A 19,989-nucleotide genomic window follows, 5' to 3' on the forward strand; every position below is an offset into this window, starting at 1 on the left:
AGTGTAGTCAGGCGACAGTCTCAGGAACACAGTAGATATGTTAACCTGGTGGAGTGACTGCTGCTCGGACCAATGGCATCCAGTGCTGACATATGGAATATGGTATTATGGAAAAGAAGGGATTGGACTAACCTGAAGCATCAAACCAGAGAGTGACAGACAGGGTAAGACCGGAACATGGACGACTCGGCCTAAAAGAATAAAAGCATGAAGTTGGTCACTTCGGGGTAAAATGAACAATAAATGATCAGAATGAGTGGAATCGTCACAGAAATATTAAGTGAAACTACAGCAGTGACTTAAAGAGGTTAAAAGGTTAGTGACGCGAGCTTGTGGTGGTGAGGTGGTGAAAGTGAAGAAGCAGCGCTTGTCCCTCCCTTATTACCACCACTAAGGTGCCCTTAACCCCTAACAGCTCCAGGGGAGCTGCTCAGTGGCTGTCAGATCAGACTGTGGTTGCACTGGTGTGAATGTGTATAACTGTGTGAATGTGATCAGGGTGTTCTTCCTCTAAGTGAAACGTCCCTGAATAAATAAATAAATAATAAAAACGACTCGAAAACACCAAAACAATAGTCTACATTTCAAACAATAATATGTGAAAAGAGTAGCTGCTGTTTTACTGAGTTTTAATTTCATTTATTTTCTCTTTTGCTGTGTTTTGTAAAGCAGTGGTTCTCAATCTTTTTCACCACCTAGGACCTCTAAAGTGACACAAATCAACCCTACTTTGAGAACCACTGCTGTAAAGGACTTCCAGTTGCCTCTGTGGAAACCTGGAAACCTTATTTTGAAAAGCAGTACCGGATACCGTGCCTAACTGGTCTCTTGGAGATCTGACCAATCAGCTGTGAGTGGGCGGAGCGCTGACAGACCACAGCTATTTCTGCTGCTAAATCTCATCTGTCCGGAGTCTGTCTGCAGTCTTTGGAGAAGCGGGATTGTCCGACTTTTTCTAACATTTCTCCGTCCAGGAATACAAAAGTGATGCTTCTCCGTAGCCGGCAGCAAAGAGAAACAGAGGAGGACCAGCGGTGACAACTTTATCTTCTGTTTTACTCTCTTCCAAGGAGTGTATTTGTCTTTTTTTTCTCTTTCGGCTTGAAGAAGAAGACGCTGTGTTTTTGCGTCTCCGCTAATGTCGGACCGCTTTTAGAAACAAATTCGCTAACTTTTCTGTCTCCATGCCGGAGAGGAAACATTTCGGAGCTATTTTTTGCTACTTTTTGTTTCAGAAAGGATTGTGAGCTGTCGTTTTTCAGCACAGGAATGCCTCATTTTTAGCTCCATGTAAATCTCTTTTGTCGTCCAGCTCTTTGCCCAGCGGACTGTGCTGCTGCTGCTACTGGATATAAGAGGACTTTTTGCGCATTAATTTGGTGTAAATGGATCGCCAGTCCAGTTTCATTTCCATTTGGCTACAACTGGAACTCTGTGCCATGGCTGTTCTTCTTACTAAAGGTATAGACTTTGCTCTGCGTTCAGGTCTGCTTCAAATCAGGCAAAACAATATTTGGAAGTGATAAAACAAGCCCTGACTTCACCAGCACACTCCAGCGCCAGTGTTTCTCAAAACATAACTTTCAGCAAGAAAACAATGTAGCATTTAGCCCTTAAAATCTTATTTTTAGCAAATAAGGTAATAAATAGGGTTTAGATAATTCTTATTTGTATTAAAAACCGACTTGTTCAACAATATTTCTTGAATCAAAATCACCTTTAGTGACTCAGTGTTTGTTTAATTTCTCCTTGATTTCAACATGTTTTGTTTTCAAATCTAATTTTTAAATAACTGCATTATGAACTATTAAAATTATCTTAACCTTAATTATTCACCTTTTTAAAGAAACATTCTTCTTTGTTGTAGTCATATAGCCAAATTAATATCCCAACTCAGTGAAACATTCTTATTAATTCTCCTCCACACAATAATAGACAGACCTTATCTCATTTTGGTTGGTATGTTTTACTTGGATAACTCATGTTTAACTCAAGTTTTCAAGCTGCCATTCATACAAGACTGAGCAGGGCCAAAAAGCTTCAGTGCTGGGCCTGTTTCTGCCCCCCTCAGCCCACAGAGGGGCCTCTCCTTTCTAATGAAATATTCTCCAAATGACCTGCCTGGGCCCTGCAGCTCCAATCATTCACAGGGAAAACACTGATCTGATGAATGTGCTCCTGCACCCGAAAGTTGGTGCATTCAAAGAGACACCGGCACTGAGTTTGTCACAGTGACATGCAGTTACAGTCGTCTTTGACTGTAGCTGATGGAAACAAAAGCAAGTCTTTCTGTTTACTTTTTATTGCTTTATTCCTGGAGCTGTTTTTCATATTTCCCCTTTAGGAATATATGCAAAATAGTCACCAACCCAATAAAGAACAGTACAGTAATCCCAAATATTACAATAAGTCTTCTGAAGAAAAAAAGTCATCACAGGACTTAGAAGCATGAATCACTCATAGCTCATAAATATGAGCTCTGAAGTTATGTTTTTGTTTTCGTTGGACAGGTCATTGGTCCAGATTTTCCTGCCATTTATGTTTTTGAAAAGTTTTTTTAAAAACAGGCCTCGGATGAGGTAATGAGTGGGCCCGTGTAGAAGCAGGCAGCCGTAATGATAAGGTTGCTGGAAGCTCTTTAGATGGGACCTCAGTGCACCCTGCCCCCCCAGGCAGTCCTGACCACAAGTAAAGCTTTGCGTGCAAACGGGGAAAAGGAGGCTCCTGCGCCGCGCTCCGGCCCCCCTCTTTACGAGTTTCCATTTGGGTTGAAAGAAATTGACTTTGGCAAACAAACCACTAATTATAAGCTACACGGTTCCTGTTTTGTAATACAGACAAAAGGGCCATTTGGCACAAGAAGCTCTTAAAATGAAGGCATATTTGCTGGATTGATGCAAAAAGTGGAATATTCCCATGATGTCTTTTAATGGCAGACTCAGAGGACACTCTGAGAACAAGACCTTCAAATGAATGTGCATTAGACCTCAGACTGCAAGATTAAGCCTGAGAACACCATCTGATAAGTGTTCTTGTTGTTGGACATGCTTCCATAGTGTATCTAAGAAGATGACAAACACTGAGTCAAAGTGCCAAGAGTAAGAGAGCAGAGTAATAGTAACATCTTGATATTAATGACCCTGTCCCTGCCAAACATTCTGATTAACATGTTTAACTGCTAAGCTCAGCTTCAGGCCATGTTAAAGTCATCATATCAGCCAAAATGATGTATGTGTCAGGAAGAAAGTGTTGTTTCTAGGCTATAATCTCATTTTCACACTCTCTTTTCTGCCTCTGTGTACTTCCAGGAGAAATAAGGTGTTACTGTGACGCGCCGCACTGCGTTGCCACCGGATACATGTGCAAATCAGAACTGAACGCCTGCTTCACCAAGGTCCTGGACCCGCTCAACGCTAACTCTCCCCTGACCCACGGGTGTTTAGACCCCATCACCAACGCCGGCGACATCTGTAGCAGCCAGAGGGGCGCGGACGCCCTCAGCGGGGCCTCGCCCACAACGCTGGAGTGCTGCCACGATGACATGTGCAACTACAGAGGCCTGCACGACCTGGCACACACCAGGGACTCAACAGGTAAGAAGAAAGATCACCGGGCTGATTCACTGGCTGTCAGGATATTTGTTTATTCACTGAAATTGAAATATGAAATTCTCTTTAGCTGGTTTTTAAAAATGATTGGACTCTCTGGGGGGATTTTTTACGACTCCTCCTCAGTAAATATTCAATATTTTCCTCTTTCCTGTTCCAGAAGCAATACATTGAGCTGTATGGTTCTTCAAACACTCTGCTGTTTATGGACATGTAGGCCACCCTTGCCCCCTCCTATTTTTTTTTTTTACTTCCCAGCTTTACAGAACTTCAATTTGACTTTTAATGGGCTCCAGCTCTGTGCCTGGGAAGGCAGGGAGCAGCCAGTTTACCTTAAGCACTTGGAAAGAGATCAGATATATTCTTTTTTTTTTTTTTATTATGTGTGCACCATATAATTTCCCACTGAGTAGGAATCGGCCTTGTAGAATGAATATTCCCTGACATGCTGGGCAGGAACACTAGCTGTGGAGTTATGAAAAGGTGCATAGAGAGACAGAGAGGAAGGGGACTTTGTGTTGTGACCCTGTCCAGTGCAGACTATAGTTTATTAGCTCAAATTAATTTCTGGCTCTCAGTTGGGACAAGGTGACTCATTTGTTTTTGGCCCTGCTGCCCTCTTTCACTTCCTCACTCTCGCCTGTCTGTCTTATTTTTTCTCTGTGTGGTTACTTTACTGGCATGATGAGAGCAGAGGCAGCTCTGCGAAAGCTTTTCATTAAGCTACAAACAGCAGTCAGAGATAATAACTTGTTTAAGAATATATACAATGGTACATAAATCTGTGTTTAATAATGTGGAGCAGTGGAAAACATCTGAGCGTGCAGTTAAACAGATGATTATCTCTCTGTGTGTGCAGATCATAGCCGGTACCCTCCGGAGAGCAACAACAGGAACCTGGTGACCCGGGTTCAGGAGCTGGCCTCAGCCAAGGAGGTGTGGTTCCGGGCGGCAGTGATCGCCGTGCCCATCGCCGGCGGCCTCATACTGGTACTGCTCATCATGCTGGCGTTGCGAATGCTGCGCAGCGAGAACAAGCGGCTGCAGGACCAGCGGCAACAGATGCTGTCGAGGCTCCACTACAGCTTCCACGGCCACCACACCAAGAAGGGCCACGTGGCCAAGCTGGACCTGGAGTGCATGGTGCCCGTCACGGGCCACGAGAACTGCTGTCTGACCTGCGACAAGATGAGGCAGGCTGACCTTGGCAACGACAAGATCCTGTCTCTGGTGCACTGGGGGATGTACAGCGGCCACGGCAAGCTGGAGTTTGTATGACTTCCTGCTGGGAACTACGTGACTGTCACCTCCCCACAAACAGCCAGGACTGCTTCTCAATCGTTGGCCTTCGCTTTTTTACTTTAAAAGACATTCCCACATTTTGATCTGTTGGACTGTTGGGTTTGTGTTTTCAGTTTTTGTTTTTTTTTGTTTTTTCTTACCAGTGGCGAAAAAATACGAGACTGATCTCATGCCGTGTGGTTTTTGCTAGAGGAGCACTTTACTTGAAAATGAAAGGCAAGGCAACGAGGAGCTGTATTTAAACTTGAGAGGGCAGGCCTGAGGTGGAGTGAGAGCTCTGTCACTGCTCCTAAAGGATCCTGGACTTTTACACTGAGCGCTGAAGGATTCCAAATCTGTCTTATTTGCACATTTGTAAAAAAAAAAAAAAAAAAAAAAAAGTTGTCGTTGCTTAAAACAAGAATTTTACACTGACACCAGGGTACAAAAAAGGACTTGTTTGAGGAGTAAAAAAAAAAAATCAGTGTTTGACTGTAGGTGTGCACACTCCTCTGTGTACGTTTCATGATTCAAGCTTATTGTAAAGATTTTAAATATATATATTTTTGTCTGACAAAACTGACCGGTGTGTGTGTCTTGTTCTGGGTGAATGTTCAACATCTCTCTCTGTGATCAGACTATAAGCTTGATTGTGAGTGTGAAAGAAAAACTTCCATTAAAAGTGACTTTTTATTTATTTGACGATTCACTTTTGTGTTTTTACTGTATATTTTTGCCTTTTTTAAAACACCGAACAAGTGAAAATGTCCACTCCATGTGTTTTACAGCTGTCAGTGTTCAATGTTGTTAAAAACAGGGATACAGAGGTGTGAGACTGCCATTCTGCTTTAGCAGTGTGATGTTTCAAAGCTAGGTAGTGTGGCCTTGGCTAACTGTAAGAGTGTGTGTGTGTGTGTGTGTGTGTGTGTGTGTGTGGTGAACCTGACAGTAAGGCCTTGTTTTACAGTAGAGCTGCTACATCTGTCAGTCGTTCTTGAGCTCTCTCCAGAGGTCAGGGTTTCAGCTTCAAATAACATTTTTTTTCTCTCTCTCTCTCTCTCTCTCTTCCCCCTCCTCACTGCTTGGATTTATTCTGGAATTAGTAGCAATATTTATTTTACACTCACTCTAATGCCAGTAAGCACCTCCCTTATTCTGTGTTTCTGGATGTGAGTGAAAACACTGGCCCTCCTTTGTTAGGCAGGGTGTCTGAGGAGAGTTTTAATACCATTATGCTGTTAAGTCAGCGCTTTGGGGATAAACGCCTCTGTGTCTAGTGTACTAATTAGGAGTAGTAACACTTCTTGTTTTTGATGCTTTAAAAGATATGTTTAGCAATAAAATATATGCCTCTTATTGTCAACAAATCCCACGCAAATACCAAAACCAATATGCTAATGTTTATTACTGGTGTATACAAAGTCTGATGTGTCATATTCCTTTGTGCCAGAGCTCAGTTGTTGTCACTATCACCATGAACATGGCCAATGAGTCAGTCCCACATACCTGCTATAGTAAATACTCACTAGTGCACCGAATGTGTATTCATCCACAAATGAAAATAGTAGTGTTTGAGTAACGTTTGTGAAAAACTACAGTTCCCAGCTGTTCAAGGAAATTACTGAGCCTTTTTTTTTTTTTTTTTTAAATTTTGTGAGCCCTTTTTTAAAAGATGAACGTCCTCAGGAGGAACCAATGGGCTTCAGGCCTATAGTGGGGGAGTGGCAAAAGTATTGAGAGACATACTAACACGTTTATTTTGACAAAAATAAAATACCAGCTTTATCCTTTCACAAGCTTGCTTGTTTTTAAAGGGTTTATTTGCTCAGATTACTAAGTGGTATCAAGCCAAGCAGACACTTATTTGTCCAGGTTTTGAGATATCTGTCTCTGAGGTTTTGGCTTCCTCTCCAATACAGTGGAAGTAAACAGAATTCTTTTTGTGGAGTTATATTTGAAAATGACTCATCACACTCATCAAATCACATCACTGTAAGCAGTTTACTTTGGGACTATTTCTTTTGTAGAAAATAGTTCCAATCAACACTGCTGACAGTGTTATTTTGATCTTAGCGAAATGACCCTTCAAGGATAAATGTTCTGCTGAAAAACTTCTTTTGCAAAACAATTTTTGTGCAATAATATCACAAGTAGTGCACTGCCACCAATTATGGGAACAAAATACTACAAGCCTTCTGGGGGAGACGGATACTTTCTGGCTGAATTCTTGCAAAATGTGTATGCAAACAGCAATAAGTAGAACGGTAAAAGCTTGATTTTGACAGTTTGTTTGGAGGTTGAGGTTAGGTTTCTGAGTTTCTCAACTCCAGCTGAATATTTACATTTCACAAAGTCCAAAAGTCAAAGTAATCATGACAGGGCTGCAACAGTCAGTGTTTTCTGGACCATGTGCGTCACACAAAGAGAGATGGGGACGCCCGGGTTGAAAAGTTCACACCCTACTGTCTCCTCAGTCACCATGGTAACACAAGTAAGTAGTTTAAAGTTGAGGTGCGCCTCACTGAAGAGTGTGTCTCTGTGCTGAGCGCTGACCCTTGTTTCTTTCCATTAGGAGGACAGGAAAACACTATTAGCAGCTAACCACTTAACGGCAGCTTGCATTAGCGAGGCTCAGCCAACGCTCAGGGCCTCCCCCAGGACTATTACCCTTGTAATAATAACAATGTCCTCTGCCTGGCCTGCCTAATGTGACTGCTGTTTTCTTTAGCCTGATTCCACTTTGCCGGCTCACCACTGGGTGTCAGGTGGCAGCCTGAAGGTGAGGAAATCATCTTTTAGCCCTAAAAAGTGTGTCCATGTTTTTATCTTAACGTGAGGAGAAATCAGTGATGTGTTTGCAAGGAGACACACTCCTCCTTTGTTCTGCGTCCGGCTGCTTTGCGCCTTAATTACATGCACACACCACGACGTAGACCACCACACACACACACACAAACACACACACCACACCAGAGTCTTCTGCCGCAGCCAGGCCTACTCCCGACATCCAGCAGTCACAGTTCAGCTTCCACAATAGATGGAGCCAGCAGCGGCGGCACGGTCATTAGCATCGGCCATTTTGTGCAGCACTAGGCGGTCAAGCTGTTTGTATTCACATGCAAATTTAATGAGGTGGCCGACCGACCGCCATCAAAAGAACTCCAATTTGTTTTGAAACGACTTCATGCTGCCCCCCCCCCCCTCTCCCCACCACCACCACAGTTTGCAAGTGGATTTGAAATCTCACTGACCACCTCCTCCACCACCACCACCGCCTCCAACCTGCAGGCCTCAGTGTTCTCCAACCTCAGGTGGGTGACACTTCTGATGCTGGGTTAACAACGTGCAGCGATTTTAAGAGCAGGGGTGCCTCTGTTTCTCCCCTGCTAGTCTCACTATGATGCAGTAACAGTCCAGAGAGGCCTTGTACCCGCTATGGCTGCAGCACCATGTGGAACAATATATGAAGTGTAAACACACATGGAACCTGTTAACACCTGCACACAGTAATGGATGCACACCTCCCACGGTAGTAACAGGCCTTTCTAAATCCTTGTATGTTTTTCTTGGTTTGCTTCCCTCCATGTCCTCACATTCACCTGAGCCAATGAGGGATTTTGCTTTGCTTTGATTTGATATAGTGCTGAAATGTTTAGTCGGTTAATCAATTTGTTGATCTTTTCATTGACATTTATCAAGCAAAAATGCCAAATCTCCAGCTTCTCATATGATGATCGGCTGTTTTTCCTGTTTTCTAACATCATAAAGGCCTTAGAATGCTTCAGACAAAGTAGTTCATGTGTGTTGTGACCACTTGTAAAGGCAAAAAGCATGTACACCTTTTTTGAAAGGCCACACTTGAAATGTCTTTGTTGTCTCAACACAATAATCGGACGAGTGGGGATAACAGAGCGCACTTGACAACAGTCTTCAAAGGCATTCATGGCATTGTGCTCAGTTGTATGCACACAAAAAGTGATGGAAATAGTTGTGTGGAGAATGAATAAAAGAGAGCTAGCTTGAGAGAAAAGTTCAAACCCTGCCTGCTTTCAACCCTCCACACACCTGACCAGTTTCTGCACAATTCTTTATCAAGACAAGAACTTCAATACCAGATGATTCTGCAAAACCCCACATTACCTTCAAATTTTTATATCCAATGCCAGCACCTTAAAATTCTCTACAATTTCTGTGCATGACAATTACAGTATTAACAATACAATTAAACAATACAGATAATTATTGTTACATAGAGACAAACGATGCAGCAGTTGTATTGTTTATACTACGTGTAGCTGAAGCTAATTCATTCATGGCTTTTCTTTTAAATACAGGTACAAACCAACTTAACAAGCAAACCTTAGGGAGAGATCCTGGTACAGTGAACTATGGTTAATGTATGATTACAATCAGGCAACAAAACTGAAAGTCTCCTGCATGAAAGTCAGACTTGCTACACGTCCATCCACCATCTGAACCGCCACACCCTCGTTTCCTGCGTCACTGCATGCAGGTCACACTACCGCCTGCACTGACACTGGATTTAAATCGTGAGGTTCGGAATCGTCCAATTTGGATGCGATTCCTGTTGGCGTGATTTGTCGGATTGTCTGTTTTGAAAAGTTCCCTAAGTTGTCTAATGCAGCCTCCTCTGATTCTGTTATTATAAGGAGTTTCAAATGCCAACAAGAACTTCATTTCTTTTGTTTTGGCTTGTTGGTTGGACAAAACAAGCAATTTGAAGTTGTCACATTGAGGTCTGGGAAATTGTGATGGGAACTTTTTAAAAGACTATTTTTTTTGCATTTTATAGACTAAACAGGGAATTGACCAATCGAAGGATAAGAATAAGAATTAGAATTTTGACACACTATCGCAGCTTCCGTCAGGACCCCTGTGTGAAGCAGTTGTGGCCAAAATCATATCACTGATGCTTGAAGGCTGTTTACCAGTTCCCAACCACAAACAAATAGAGACATTCCAGAAAATAAACACAACTTGTGACAAAAAGACAAAAAAAAAAAATTAGGATTTTTAATTGATAAATCTGCATGACTGCAGAGACTAATCATCCTCTGTGGTGACAGACATCCGCTGGAATAAGACGTGATCTAAATATTTAGCCAATTCATTTCCTTCCAGTGGATAAAACTACAGCTTCAGTGCATGTCCTCATTTCCCCCCACCCCCCATCTAAACATTTACCCCAGTCTGCTGTTAACATTTAGATTTAAATCTGCCCCAAAAGAAAAATAATAATGTTGGGAATGTTTACAGGACGGACCGGGACTCTTTAAGCTAGATGTCACTGTCTGTAAATAGCAGAAAAGTTTTGTTATGTTCCAAAAAGAGAGATTTCCAGCAAAGACTAGCAAAAGTGCAAACAAAACAGCTCATATGCACACACTTGTATGCATGTGTACAGGCCTCTAGGCATCACATACACACAGTGTTGGTCCTCAGTGATGAGCTGTCAATGAAAGAGGACCTGTCAGGTGCAGGTCCACTTTCTCAGGAGCTTCATGGATGACGTGGTGATGCATGTCGTCCTCCTCTTGCAGCTAAGGGCACTTACTGGCCCCTATCTGTCAGGTGAAGCCTATGGGGCCCCTGAGGACAGATGGCAGAACAATTTGGCCCCCCTTCACTACCCTAAGAAGCTGACACTTTCTCCAACTGCTCAGCCACTCACACATGACATGAATAGGATCATGTACTGTACATGGGTGGTAGAATTCCTTGTGTGTATGTGTTTGTGTTTGAACTTGAAGTTGCTCATTAATACTACAGTAGTCCTTTAATCAAAGGATAATCCTGTTTATTTTCAACTTCCTTTTATTTCCTCAACCTTTCCTTCCTATTATGGTTTGCCACCATGTTGAGTCATTGACTATTTACTAAGTGAAATAATGTGGTATTTGATTTCAGACAGTGGTAGACAGGAGTAGCTAGCTTGCTAATTAAGCTAACATCGTCTTCTTTAGTCGGTTGGAAACGTTGTCTCAGGCTGACTTTTTAATGTTTCTAGACTGACTTATTTTAAAATGAGAATCCTGTAAAAGGATGTTAAATATACAATTGAGGGCTACATACATGATGTACTAAAAGACTGAGGTTAAAGCTGCATGTCCTCACCAGTTGATGATCAATAGACAAGCAAAAAAAGAAACATCATTGTTCTTGTATTCCAGAGTAGAGCTAGTCCTAGTTATTTAAGTATGAAGGAAAAATATAAGAACACACAGTAAGGAATACATGAACAGTTTTTTTTAACATACATACACAATGATGCCTGCAAACTAAAGCTACCATGGTAACATGAATGAACACTTAATAAACATTTATTAGCAGCAGGAGGATGGGCACCCAGAGGTGTGGCGACCTAAAGCTTGCGTGCATACTGAAGTCTGATGATAATGGCTCCCACAAAGCCATTTGGCTTGGCAGCAGGCCAGACCCGTCTACCTAACAGAGATGTGCACCTTGAGCTGGCAGCGTAGCCTCAGGACTTGATGCTAGCTGGCTGGCTCTGATGTGTGCTCATTGTGAATGTATATCCCAGGGATTACCGGGCTGAAAGCAGAGAGGCCTGTGTTTTTCTGACAATGTCTCTGTATGAACGAGGCTAAAACCACTATCTGAGTTTAGGAAGTGGTCTAAAATAACATGCGGTTGGTGAAACAGATTCTTCCAGACTTTACATTAGAGCTGCTGTTACAGCTGAAAGGTTTAACTCCATAATTCCATACTGATACATAAAGTTACACGGCAAGAGTCAAGTCAAACATTTAGTTGTTACATTTGCATTAATATAGGAAAAATAAGTCAAAATAAGACAACATTCTGAGGCAGTTAACAAGAACTTCTTGTTAAAGATGGACTCCATTTAAACCCAAGTAAATATTTATTCATTATTTAATTATTATTGGAAACTTTATTCTCTGTATATGTTGAATTCTGTGCTTGCCTGTAGACAGATTTCACATTTTTGCATTTTAGGTTGTCCTACTCTGAACTGAATAAAACACTATTTTGGTTATGATAGCAATTAATTGGAATTGATTAATTGTAGGTGTGAAAATTGAACTTTTTTTTTGAGCCTGAATGATTGAGCCTGAAAAGAAACCTGGCTATCATCTGATTTAAAATCTCAGGAATATTGAGAACCAATTAAAAAGACTCCATTGTCCTGGAACTGGTAGGGATTCAATGTCTGGCTCAAAGACTATTAAGCGGGGTAGTAACACAAGTTTGACTCCTAGTTTTCTGGTTGGTGGACAGTCTCTTAATCATCTGCTCCACTCGTGTTAGGATTTAGGATTTGCATATCTCATGTTCTCTTTAAGGAGAGGTGGTGAAGTTTTTTGGCTGTTGCCAACTTTACAGACATGAAGAGAAGTTTATCTACTCTCGTGCTACTCTAGTAAATTTAATTACAAGAATCCCACAGACTAAATACTTTGGGCTGACTGTATATCTATAGATATTTTATTGCTCCCTCTTCATCTAATGTTTATTCTGGCTTTTTCAAGTGAAGCCATACAACATGTGTCTGCGAGTGATAAAAGCAAGTGGAGCGCTAAAATCCCCTCCAACTGATAAAATGAATTTATCTATTTGTTTATGTTTGAGCGCTCGCTAACTGACACAACTACCACATGTTGAGTGTAGTGCCTCAGGCATGTAAAATACTGACATTTAGGAGCTGCTTCACACTGGTGAACACTGGATTTATTATTATTTATTATCTTGCTGGAGCACTTTGTGACATTTCCTTGGGAATATTTAAATACTGGAATTTGTTTTGGGGAAAATGCGTATATTAACCATGAGAAATCAGGAAAGACCAGTTCATAGTATGGTGCTGAGTGAGGCACCAGTACAGCAGAATGCATGAAAAATAAACATAGGCAGGTTTTGTTATGCACAAGTGAATTTTTAAAATGAAATGTGTGCTTCTGTTGACGGTTTGTGAATTTCAGTGGGAAATTACACAGAAACATCACCACCACCTCTCTGACCGGACAAGCCTTGTTCCCTTGGGGAATGACCGGATACTTATTAGCCAGTGATCCAGCACATGAGGCCCTTAACCTGCCCCCTGTAGCACAGACACTTAAGGGTCAACGCCTCCCCCATCAAGTCCTCATCTCCTTCCCCCAAAACATGCATACAGTACACCATATCAGACCAGAGAAATACTGTCAGTTTGAAAGGTTGATCTGAGAGGGTCAAACTTTTAAGTTGTTTCATTTTTGGCAAATCATGTTAAACACAGAATGTAAACTCATCTGCTTTCAATGATTAGATGAGCCTCCATCTTCACCGTGAAAGCATAGATGACTGAGGCTTGGACCGGCATGTTGGAGCTTTGATATGAGCAGATGTCATGGTTCTTCTCCAAAATAATGGAAGATCCTGTCACCCCAGCTGGTTACTTCCACTGCTGTTGATAGTATTTCACTGGCAGCTGTTTGTAAAAACCTGCCTCATGGATTGTATTTAGTATTCCTACAGAAGTATTCAAGTAAAAGAGGCAATGCCACACTGGAAAAATACTCCATCACAATTAAAACATTTATTCTGCTATAGCCATTAAATGTATTTACAGAAGCTTCAGAACATTAGCAAAAAGCAACATTTTGACTTTAAAGTTTATTTAAAGAAAAATAAAAACATGCTGATGTTATTGGAACAAATGATGAATATCCAATGTGAGACAGGTGCACTCCAACTCTTACGCTGACGTGTTTTAGCAAACAAGCCTCAAACAGAGCTTTTCACCTTGGTTGCCAAAATGCCTTCGCAGATGAAATAAAACAAAAAACTGAGGCCGTAGTATTGAGATTTTCTTTTGTTTTTGAGGAGTTCCACTATCACAGTTCACACATTAATACTCTGCAGTTACATGCAACAATGTGTGTCACATGACAAAATCCTTTTTTGCTCAAACACAACACTTAACATTTATCATTTATCAATCAAATGTCTTCGTAAACCAAGATCCTATCCATCCACTAAGTTTACTTAGTGCATCCGTTGAGCCTAGACCTCATTATGCCCCAGGTCTCTCTGCACAGAGATAAACAGCAGTGCCTGTGCTGTTCTGGCCTGTCTGTCTCTGTATCTGGCAGTATGAGGCAGCTTACCTAAAGCCCTCCAGGGTCAAACTGGCATCCAAAAGGAAAACTGGTGAGGCAGGACAGGTTGTTTCTTTACTCTGTGGTACTGTGGGTGTTTTCCTAGGCAGGTTTGGTGTGGCCGGCGGTTTTAGTGTGAAGTGACCTCATCATAACATCAGTGTTTTAGGCTCTCAGCAGGATGCCTCTCTAAGCGCTGTAGCTTAAGACAATTTTAATACACAATTCAAATATGTGGATGTATTTGGTTATGGTAACACTGACAACAGCTCACTTGCATTCCTTCCAGCCAGTGTGATGCCTGCTCCACAGGCATCACACTGGCTTTGCAGGAAAATAGTTCCCTCATGGTGAAACAATAAATATAAAAAATAGCTGTTGACGTCTTCCCTAATAGGACAGAAGGGGGAAATTGACTTCCAGACATAAATATGTTGAGGCATGGGCTTGTCTCTGGGGATTGACTCTGAACAGGTCAAGCAAAACAAACAGGGGGCTTCCTCTGTCCGCTCCTTGCAGACTCTTTGCTGTGGCCTCTGCAAACTGGGAATCTGGAGGTTCCCTGTAGCTAATAGAGCCTTAAAAACACTGGACTCCATTAGTCAAGAGCATGTGTGTGTTTGTGCTCTTGAAAGAAAAGAATACAGATCAGACTACACAATATTGTCATCTTTGGAGGTAGTCATTGTCAGATAAGGTGATCACAGAGTCAGAAATTCTTGCTGTGATTTGGCAAGACATGGCAGACTACATTTATGATACCAACCAATCATAGCTTGCCGTCTTTCATAGGTGACCAGAAAGGAGGTGCTAGGGTTGAATTTCATGGTTTCACCTGACAGCACAAACAAGGTCATTCCTCCTGTGCTTTTCCATGTTTACAGTTCAGTCGGTCAACTCAAATAGAAAGTTTTTTTTTTTTTTTTTTACATGTGATTACAGCACAGCAATATAGTTAATGTTTGGCATCTTGGCTCTGACCTCATCACTCCCCATAGCATACACATTTGGGATCCTTCCTCTTAACTACAGTCAGAGCCTGCAGATGGATGCTGCTGTGGTGGTGAGACTGAATAAAACAAAGTATCAGATACAAAACACAGAAGTTGTCAAACTAGGTGAGAGAAAAGGAAGAATTCTGAGGCACTAGTCTTTTAGTCAGGATGTCATGAGGCGTCCCAGATGTCTGTTTTCTTGAACTATAACACACTTCACCGGATTAAAACTTGATAAATTTGTTGCACATGAAGCTTATTTTTGTTCCTGATGTTCCATGTCTGTCATTCGGGCGCATATTGTGTAGTCTGAACCTGATATGAGGCTTATTACATATTTTCCTACCCTTTCCTACCCTGTCTGTGGCACTGAGCCTCAAGCTTATTGGTTTCTACTGAAGAAATAATCTTTAAAAATAGGCCACAAATATATTGTTTCATTTTTTTAAATAGCAAGATCATTGTGTTATTCAAAACAGGAGTAAATGAGGCATTTGTTGTTTCTGTTCTCAGCGGCGGATTAATACACATTTTGTTCTCTAGTAAGTATTTACAGCAACAGGACAGTGTATGTGGGACTGTTGCAAATTAAACTATTTCCTTGTGAAGGAACATGTAACCCAGAGCAAAGGTGTGGCTCACTGATGTATTTTTAATAGTTTAACAGAGGAATAAGATATATCAGGCTTTTTGTTAGTAGGATCAATTCATTGTTGGTTTTGGTCTTTTCATGGGATTTGTCAACAGTGAAAAAGAAATACAATATTCCCTGTTCTATCATTTATTACAAAGGCTTAAGCTGAAGTGAGCTCTGTTCTTGTGTATGAGTATGGAAGGAGAAGCAGGGAGCAACAGGCCTCTCCTCTGCGCCGTGCCCAGCTCTGCTATTCATCATCAGGTGGAAAGACTGTTTACTGCCGGGGTCAAGGTCCCAGGCACATGTTTACGGTCTCTCTCAGAAGAGCCATTGTTGTTAAAGCACACCCCGTGCATGCAACGGCCACACTGAAGATCATATCTAACAGGGCCCCTCTGCCCTAAGGCCAAAAGAAGCCCATTTTAACCAGATTCATAAGTTCAAGCCACAAAAGGACATTTAAAACCCATTTAGAGTTTCAGGATAAGACATCTGCCATGCTTGGTTATCTTTCTCCTGTGGCTGTTTCCCTTCTTGACCGTTATTTATTCTTCCACATTAATGTAAATGTTACTTTATTTGCCCTGAGACATACTGAATTAAACATAACATTACATTTCCATGGCAACTTTTTATAATTCCATAACCTGTGAGCTGGAAGCAGGGGCTCTGTCTTTCATTTGCTCTCTTTTTTCAGTGTGGGAGGTTACGTGACCACTCTAACCTTTTTAACATTAAAGTTTTTCCCCCCTCTCAAAAGATCTTTGTGATAATCCTCTCCTTCTCCCCCCTCTTTGCTCCTTTGATTCCCCTGTGGGGCATACAGGAAAATGCTTTTACTGCAGTCCCACATCTTTTCTCTACCAGTCACGTCTCTGCTCTCCTCTCCAGACTGGCAACACCAAACTTCTTTTTCTAGCCCAGAGCTGCTCAGTCCAGGAGCCAGGAACGTCCTGTGTGGTTATGGCGACGGTGGCGTCCTTCATCTGTGGAGCATTAAGAGTGAGAACCAGATTAAGGTTGTCTCCCCAACACTGGGCAGACCTCTGTAGTCTGCAGCCACAGTCAGAGGGGGGGATGAGGCCACGGTGGAAGTAACTAAATTTACACTCCTCTCTTGACTGAGGAGATTTTTTTTGCAGTCTACGTATATGCTGTACCTTTCATATGTTTAAGTTAGAAATTTGACTCCAGAAGTATTATCTTTCAATTTCAAATAGTTTCAATTTTGAACTATATTGTCACAAAATACAGATTTGGTGGACTCTCCGTAGCATTGATCATTGCAGGAAAAAAGGCCAACAATAAACTTACACAACTACTACAACCAACCAATTGATTAGCATACAAATCAATGGAAAGATGCAAATGGGTGCAATTTGATGCAAATTCAGCAGGACGTCACAAAGTGAGGTAAAGACGTGTCAAATTTCTCAAAGGTTAGTCAAAATTTGTGCGTATCGTGGGGCTTTGTGAATATACAGTACCAGTCAAAAGTTTGGACACACTTTCCATTCACCTGAATGAGAAAGTATGTCCAAACTTTTGACTGGTACTGTACTTCATATATGTACAGAGACTAGAGGAAAAAATAGACTGGAGGGAAATAGCACGGGAGTTCCTAATGAGTTCTGCAAAGAGTCAGACCGAGCCGCCACACAGACACAGAACAGACACAGAACAGACACGCTCTACACACACATGGTCGTGCATACGTTGCTAGCTAGCTTACAGCTAACCTTTATACAGTCTGTATATTGGCTGTTTGGGGCGAATAAACACAGACTACACAAACACTTCATGGGTCACATTTGCAAGAAATTACACAAGGTGAAAATTAGCTTCAGATGGTTGAAGCCTCACATTAGCTTTGGCTGAACAGAACAAGAACTGTGGATTTTGTCCCATATGTCTTACAGTGTAGTTGCTCTTTGAATGCATTGGCACTGCCAGTATGGAGTCCCACAATTTATTCAACTTACATATAGCGTGTGAGTATTGTATTAAATTGTGTTGTATTAAGATAGAGTTGGAAAAAAAATCTAATTTTCTAATGCTGTAATTTTGTTCCAGCAGGTCTATGTTTCTATGTGAGCAGGGTATCTGGTAGTCTTTTAAACTCTGCTTTGGGGGAGTAGTGACAGGGGGAGAAGGATGTGGGCATGGGGATGATGGCGGTGTGGGGAGGAGGGTGAGAGGGTGAGGGTTAGTGTGGCAGTCCGGGACAGACAGACATAATTTAGACCAGAGGTGGAACCTGAGAGCCCTGCAGTCTGACAGGAAGCACTGGCTTCACTCCTGTCCCGTTTAGATGACAGGAGGCCCGGCCTAGCCTGGAACTGGTTGGCTTTGATGGGACCTGAGATAGCCTTAGCTCAGACCAAAAATATATATTTGTACCTCATTGTAAGTATTTGTGCGTAATGTATTTAGACAATAAAAATAAAGAAACAAAAAAAGTAAGAATGAAAACATGCATTTTTGGCAGTGGTTAATTTGTGACTTGAAGGGATAAAATATAGTTGATGTATAGTTAAAGGAACAGTTTGACATTTTGGGAAATATGCTTATTAGCTTTCATGCCAAGAGTTAGATGAAAAGATTGATACCACTTGCTAAATCCACAGCTAGAGCCAGGAGGCAATTAGCTTAGCATAGCATAAAGACTGGAGGCAGGGGGAAACAGCTAGCCTGGCTCTCTCCAAAGTTCAAAAATATGCCTTTTAGCAGCTGTAAATCTTAGCAATTAACACATTGTCTCTTGTTGGTTTAATTCGTACATAAACATGAATGTAAAAATGATAAGTTGTGGTTTTAGGGGAAGGTACATGCTGTTTCTAGGCCACCAGCGGCAAGGTAAGGTGACTTTTTGGTCTTTAGGCTTGGCTAGCTAATTTCCTGCTGGCTCTAGCTTTATGTTTAGTGCACAGACACAAGGACAGTATCAATCGAACTCTCTAGGAATAAGCAAATTGAGTAAAGTGCTGAATTGTTGAATATTGTATGAATGCTGAATATTTCAAAACGAGAATAAACATCTGGCTGTTGTCTACACTCTCTTTCACTCTTTTCCACGCGAGGTGAATCCGACTTCAGCCCAGACTTTACCCGTCACAGGTGGGGTGGCAGAACTCTCTCATGTACCGCGTCTGAGAAAAAATATACATAAAAAATGTAACCCACAGTGTTGGGAGCCAGTCACTGCCTCTCTATGAAACACAGAGTGATTGACACCGTCACTGATGTTCTTGTTAATAAGTCCATAAACACTGTGAGCTGGATGACTAACAGACTGGTGCCGTGTTAGAGCCCCTGTCTGGCACAGTGGAAAAAAAAAACAACCATGAAGCCTATTTAACTGCCTCTGCTTTTAATATGGCATTGCAGGGAGAATCTGCCCCTATTAAAATAAAATGCTGCATTTAAAGTCGAGCTGTGTTGAGTCTAAAGAATCTACAGTCTAGTCTGGCAGCTTCAGGGACACTGGAGCCATGTAAAATCTGGTTTGTGAATATAGGCAGAGCTTTGTAAATGTTAGCAGTTCATATATATGTTTCCCATGTGTATATGAAAGAGCCTTTACCATAATGTGACGTTTCCTCCACTTCTCAAAGGCAAGTCTCTTATTTCATCATCTGTGTACCCAAGTATGATGTTTGATTTTATGTTTAATCATGAAAATGTTAAAAACATGCAGAGGCATGTGAAAAAACACATATATGCACATGCAAAAACATGCAAATATCACCTCAAGTCGGCAGAACTCCACTCCCAACTTCCAGACTTACATAACGTCAGAATAGTGAGTGTCACAGAGGAGGTCTGCTGTGTATGTGTGAATGAGACAAAGACACTGTGCCCCTACGTGTGGATTAGTGTGTGTGAGAGACATATCCGCTGTTGGCAGGACTTTTCCGTTCTCACAGCGGCGTCCAGGAATTTTTCATCATCCGTTTCCCTGTTTTCGTGACCAAGAGTGTGTGATGTCATGTCCATGAATTTCAAACACTATGACGGTTATTCTTCTGATTTCCCCCTTTTGCATATAACCGTCATGTAAAAATCAAATTAAACTTTTGCAGCAGCACGGTTGGGTGGGACTTCATCTCCATATACGCTGCTTTTATAATATTGTGTTGAAGTTGCAGCTGATAATATTAGTCTAAAGTTGGCTGTGCAGCCCCTTTTTGCTCCACTCGTTTGTTTATATCTTGTTTTTATCCCGGCTGTGTGTCCAATTACGTGCAGCTGCAACAATCCAGCTTCACCGCAAGGATCATTAAAGTTTCATCTAATCTCATCTAAACTCAATGAAGACCACATTGTCA

At 41.6% G+C, this 19,989-nt stretch overlaps 1 protein-coding gene and 1 long non-coding RNA gene across 2 annotated transcripts; one reads left to right on the top strand and one right to left on the bottom strand.

Annotated features, from left to right (window-relative positions):
- Positions 1–889: 889 nt before the first annotated feature.
- Positions 890–5,586, top strand: bambia (BMP and activin membrane-bound inhibitor (Xenopus laevis) homolog a). The gene is made up of 3 exons (XM_067578163.1): positions 890–1,461; positions 3,309–3,593; positions 4,468–5,586. The coding sequence occupies exons 1-3, from the start codon at positions 1,386–1,388 to the stop codon at positions 4,884–4,886; spliced, it is 780 nt and encodes a 259-aa protein (XP_067434264.1). The 5' UTR covers positions 890–1,385; the 3' UTR covers positions 4,887–5,586.
- A 10,633-nt stretch (positions 5,587–16,219) lies between these two features.
- LOC137173194 (uncharacterized) lies at positions 16,220–19,565 on the bottom strand. Its single transcript, XR_010925125.1, has 2 exons — positions 19,410–19,565; positions 16,220–16,647 (listed from the first exon to the last, which is right to left on the bottom strand). It is a non-coding gene; the product is annotated as an uncharacterized lncRNA (long non-coding RNA).
- Positions 19,566–19,989: the final 424 nt, after the last annotated feature.

The sequence above is a fragment of the Thunnus thynnus genome, chromosome 21 (assembly GCF_963924715.1).
Source record: "Thunnus thynnus chromosome 21, fThuThy2.1, whole genome shotgun sequence".
NCBI classification, from domain to species: Eukaryota; Metazoa; Chordata; class Actinopteri; order Scombriformes; family Scombridae; genus Thunnus; species Thunnus thynnus.

What these genes read in the sequence shown, in the direction of transcription:
- bambia (XM_067578163.1), top strand. Translation starts at nt 1,386, where the DNA reads ATGGATCGCCAGTCCAGTTTCATTTCCATTTGGCTACAACTGGAACTC. An exon ending in GGCTGTTCTTCTTACTAAAG is followed by an intron (nt 1,462 to 3,308) that starts GTATAGACTTTG and finishes GTGTACTTCCAG; the next exon opens with GAGAAATAAGGTGTTACTGT. An exon ending in ACACACCAGGGACTCAACAG is followed by an intron (nt 3,594 to 4,467) that starts GTAAGAAGAAAG and finishes CTGTGTGTGCAG; the next exon opens with ATCATAGCCGGTACCCTCCG.